The 5313-nt window shown below is 40.7% G+C and overlaps 1 protein-coding gene across 1 annotated transcript; it reads left to right on the top strand.

The window, feature by feature from the left end:
* Positions 1-986: 986 nt before the first annotated feature.
* Positions 987-4914, top strand: LOC111577212 (alpha-2 adrenergic receptor). Its single transcript, XM_023283358.3, has one exon. It carries the CDS (start codon positions 1137-1139, stop codon positions 2574-2576), a length of 1440 nt encoding a protein of 479 aa, XP_023139126.2. The 5' UTR covers positions 987-1136; the 3' UTR covers positions 2577-4914.
* The last annotated feature ends 399 nt before the right edge of the window (positions 4915-5313 follow it).

Here is a 5313-nt window from a genome sequence, read left to right as displayed (position 1 = left end):
ATGGAGATATTCCATTAAAAATCAGCTGTTTCCAGCTAGAATAGTCATTTACCACATTAACAATGTCTAGACTGGATTTCTGATTCATTTAATGTCATCTTCATTGAAAAAATTGCTTTTCTTTCAAAAATAAGGACATTTTGAAACTTTTGAATGGTAATGTACCTTTGTTCTACCCATTCTTTAGGAAAATTGTTTGATGATGTTAATTCCAGCGTATCATGTGCAATAATTGTTTCAACCTCATCCTCATGTAAATAGTCTTTTTTAAAAAAGTAAAAAATTTCGAAAATCCTCTTCTGTGTATATAATGCTCTCCGAGTTTTTGCACTGTGTTTCTAATTTATTCTAGTGCTGCCTTTATACTTTTTTCTCCTTTAGAGCCACTGTGACGGTGAATTTTTCCCACTGTGGGATCAGTAAAGTTTGTCTTATCTTATCTCATCTTATCTCATCTTATCTCATCTTATCTCATCTTATCTTGTGATTCACTGTTTTCTTCTTCTACCAGCTAAAAAGGGTTGTTGTGGGATTTAAATTTAATTTTAATTGTTTTATTTGAGATTCAGTTTGGTCATCAGGAGGGTGGGACAAGAGAAAAATTACATAGGGGGAACTCCAGACTTATTTGGTATTTTAAAAAAATATTTTCAGACATTCTTTTCTCTTAGTTTTTTTGTTTGTTTGTTTGTTTGTTTGTTTAGATTTGGTCTCAGGACAAGTAAATTTACACAACTGAATGTTGTAGTATTTTGTACATGGATTATTTGAAATTTGATGAGTGATACGTGAAATGTCCTCCAATTCTCTAATGATCCTTGAAGTTGCGATGCAAAGACAATTGTTAATTGAAATGGAAATAATTTGGGCTGAAATACAACTTTGCAGTCCCACAACATGAACAGTGCTCTGGCCGGGGGTGGAGCAGCAGTGGCTTTTACAGTACAACATACGGATGGAGCTTCATTGGAAGCCAAAGCGCACCATGCTGGAGGAGGGAGAGCTGCGGCTGGACGCCCCTCAACTCCTGCAGGGCAAGACTGGAGCAGCGCGTAACGGAGTGCGTTATCCGGAGATACACCTGACCAGCAGGCTGCCGTCAGCCTCCACAGGCTCCGTTCAGCGGGGATCTTTACATGCGTGCGTATCGGATTTGCACAATAGCGCGGAGCAGCGCGTCTTGGACGGACTCTCCTGTTGTTAGAGGGTTGAGTGTACATTCATGCCAGCATTCAGCCAGTTCAGGATACGCATGTAAAGCGCACACAGTTGGAATGGATTCGTTTAACGCCAGCGGAATGGACGCGTTCACGGTGATCCATTTGAATTCCTCCTGGAGCCTGGACAGCGGATACTCTTTGGCAGCTATAGCTGGAATTGCCGCCCTTGTAAGTTTTCTCATTCTTTTTACCGTTGTTGGGAATATTCTGGTGGTTATCGCTGTGTTAACGAGCAGGGCACTGAAAGCCCCACAGAACCTTTTTCTGGTGTCGCTGGCCACCGCGGACATCCTAGTCGCCACTTTGGTGATGCCGTTTTCTCTGGCGAATGAACTTATGGGCTACTGGTATTTTGGAAAAGTTTGGTGTGGTATTTATCTGGCTCTGGATGTTCTGTTCTGCACTTCTTCTATTGTACATCTGTGTGCTATAAGCCTGGACCGGTATTGGTCCGTGACGCAGGCTGTCGAGTACAATCTGAAGCGGACTCCTAAACGCGTCAAGAGCATCATCCTGATCGTGTGGCTGATATCTGCCTTCATCTCCTCTCCTCCGCTCATATCTATCGACAGCAACAACGACGTGAGCTCTCAGCCTCAGTGCCAACTGAATGATGACACTTGGTACATTCTCTCCTCCAGCATCGCGTCCTTCTTCGCTCCCTGCTTAATTATGATTCTGGTGTATATCAGAATATACCAGGTGGCCAAAACCAGAACCAGAAGCATGTCTGGAAAAAAATCCAGGCCAGATGGTGTGACACAAACTGAGAATGGACTGAGCAAAGCCACCTCCCCGTTCCATGGCGAGAGGGAGAACGGTCATTGTCACTGCCCGCCTACGCCCAGCCAACGCACCGCCACCGTGGGCCAGCAGACTGAGAGCCCTGACATGGAGGAGAGCTCCTCCTCAGAAGACAAAGGTCACGGATCCCAGCCCCAGGACTCCCAGAGAACCAAGAGGGCCGGTACAAACAAAGGCTCCCTCTCCAAACACTCCGCTGGCATCTCCAGAGTCAGTAACAAGTCCAAAGACCTCTTTGCCTCTCGGAGGAAACGTCGGCGGAGCTCCTTAGCCATAAAAAAGGCCTCTCAAGCCAGGGAGAAGAGGTTTACATTTGTCCTAGCTGTGGTCATGGGGGTGTTTGTTGTGTGCTGGTTCCCCTTTTTCTTTAGCTACAGCTTATACGGTGTGTGTAGGGATTCCTGTAAGATTCCTGACCCTCTGTTTAAATTCTTTTTCTGGATTGGCTACTGTAACAGCTCCCTCAACCCTGCTATTTACACCATCTTCAACCGAGACTTCCGACATGCCTTCCAGAAGATCCTTTGCAAGTCGTGGAAAAAGTCCTTTTAGATGTGAAGTAGAGCTGCTGCATCACATTGACAATCTTACAGAAGTATCAAAGTGAATTTGGAAAAAAACAAACCCAGAAATCTATTGTGTTTGTTACTGCCACTTGTTATGTGTCATTGTCCTGTTGTATTTCAGTCATGGCAGCACACACACTAGATCATCACACACTGGATCATCACACACTGGATCATCACACACTGGATCATCACACACTGGATCATCACACACTGGACCGTCACACACTGGACCGTCACACACTGGACCGTCACACACTGGACCGTCACACACTGGATCATCACACACTGGACCATCACACATTGGATCATCTGCTGGAAACTTTGACATACTGTTTTCATGACAGGTGGAAACCATCATCCTGAATTCCTACTAAAATGTGCTGAAACACTTTAATAGCATTTCATCATTGATAAAGCTCTTTATATATACACAAAAGATAATTTGCCATGTTAATTTAGAAATATGCAACATATAAGCACAGAAGGTTTTAAATCTTGCTTATCACAAAGGGACTCTTGTCAAAACAGTCTTAGTGTAAATGAACAGCTTGATATTTAGGGAAATATGTTCTTTGGCTTTCTATCAGACAGATGAGAATTAGTCTAATGTCTGTTTGGTACATATGCAGCTGGAGCAACCAGCCAGTGAGTTTACCTCAGCATAAACACTAGAAACTAAGAGAAACAGATGGCCTGATTCTCTCCAAAGTCAGCACTACTTACTGAAGTTTAGAAATGATCCCATTATATCTTGTTTGGCTAATCTGTACAAAATAAAAAATAAAGTGAAGCATAAAACAACAACCTGCTGCTTAACATGGGGTTTTGTTTGTCCTTACTGGGAGACACTAAGTACATTTCTGTTTTAGAGGTGCAAACATTTGCTGATTTCCAATCTTAATGCTAAGCTACGTTAACCAATTCCTGGCTCCAGCTGCTTAGTTACTGTACAGACATGAAAGTGATTTAATTGTTATCAGCCCAATGAATGGTCATTAAAAGTTGAAATCACTCCCATAGATATGACTAATCGAAGCTGTTTCTTCTGTTTTCTATTAGCAGAGTAAATTTAAGCACCCTCTGGCCTCCTAATGGGTCCAGTTTGTCCAATCTGAGCCATATTTATGGGTTTGATGGCAACTGGTAACAGTCCTTTAATGAGCTAACATTCAAGTCCAGTGCACTGATCTTCTCATCTAACTCGACTGAAACGCAAATAAATGCTTCTTAAAATTCCTTTAAAATTTATGTGGAAAAGCAGGACTAAACTTGAAGCTTGTGTGAAGTCTGTGTTGTGTTTTATTCACCTGTTTAAATTCAGTCAGCACAAAAGAGTTTACACTGGACAAGCTTGACCTGTATACTCTCATTACAGCCGAGGTCTCCTTTGCCATGTTTAAATTGTCTACATGTTTAAAATGAAAATTTCAACCATGTTTTGTTTGTTTTCTTGCCCAGTTGCTGTTTGTCTTGTCAGCTTATACATGTATGTACATCTCGATGTTAAACAGAATCTAAAAAAGTAAAGGTGAAGGAGTAGCAGTTTAAGGGTTAATCCAGAATTGGAGGACATTTGGGCTTCAAAATTGTTGAAAAATAAATGTTCTCTTTTACAGTTTTCTGCTCCATATTCATCAATAATAGGTAATAAACTATCAAAGATTTGATAGGGTCAGCTTACACATCAATGGTACCATTTATATTCCATGTTTTATGTGTTGTTTGCTAACCCTACTCTAATCACAGTAACAGGGTTGCTAATACATGCTAATGTTAGCTTTTTCTCAGCAGTAGAAGCTAGATATTTAGCTAGTTGTTATTGCTGACCAAGAGGACAAACTTATGTTATGTTGTACATGAATTATTTGAAATTTGATGGGTGTGCCGTAAAACGTCCTCCAATTCAGGAATGATGTTTAACTATGCTCTTAAGTATCTGGTTGCTGTGAGTGTCATCATGGCTATTCGTAACACAGCTGATAAAAGGAATGGCAGAACAGCAGAGTAACTCACTGCGGGTCTTGGTTATTGACCTCTGGCTGCACATTTTTGATTTTCAAACAGTACTAATAAGGGCTGATGCTGCAGATTATAAGCTAATCATTTTTACGATGTGCAAAGGAGGTCATTATTTTCACAGTAACCCTAAACTACTGAGTATTTCCAGTCAAATGCATTCATTTTGCACTTTTTTCTGAAACTACCTCTATTTTCTTTTGTTCTTGTTGCTGATTTTAGGTCGTTATTTTCTGCAGTGTGCAGTAGACAACTTTGCTCCACTTAAGCTGTTGTGCAAAAATAAAGGTGAAGAAGACAAATTCCTACATCAGCTGCTGTTGTGATGTTCCAGCATGTGGATGGTCCTATACTTGGGCATCAACTGATTTCGTAGCTATCATTGAGTTTTAAAATGTTGCTGCTGCTGTTTTTTTTTGTTTTTTTTTTTACTAAATCCACATACTAGAATTCTAACCTTTTGAATTTTCAGTTTATTGACTAAACTTACTGAGATATATAGCTATAAGAAAAGGTGTTGTACAGCATTGGTGTAAACAGTGTCCTAATTGGGTGGAAAAACTACACAGTCAAGAGTCAAAAGTGCTAACATAAATGAATGGAAAACATGGGTCTGGGTGACCCCAAACTTTTGTACGGTTGTGTATATTTCTGTCACAAGCCTATGTACTATTGTATATTGAAAAGTTATTCAAAGATTTAAG

Source organism: Amphiprion ocellaris, chromosome 23 (assembly GCF_022539595.1).
Source record: "Amphiprion ocellaris isolate individual 3 ecotype Okinawa chromosome 23, ASM2253959v1, whole genome shotgun sequence".
Classification (NCBI taxonomy): Eukaryota; Metazoa; Chordata; class Actinopteri; family Pomacentridae; genus Amphiprion; species Amphiprion ocellaris.
The sequence above is the reverse complement of the archived record's forward strand: the minus strand, read 5'-3'. Positions and strand labels throughout refer to the sequence as shown.

What these genes read in the sequence shown, in the direction of transcription:
- LOC111577212 (XM_023283358.3), top strand. Translation starts at nt 1,137, where the DNA reads ATGCGTGCGTATCGGATTTGCACAATAGCGCGGAGCAGCGCGTCTTGG.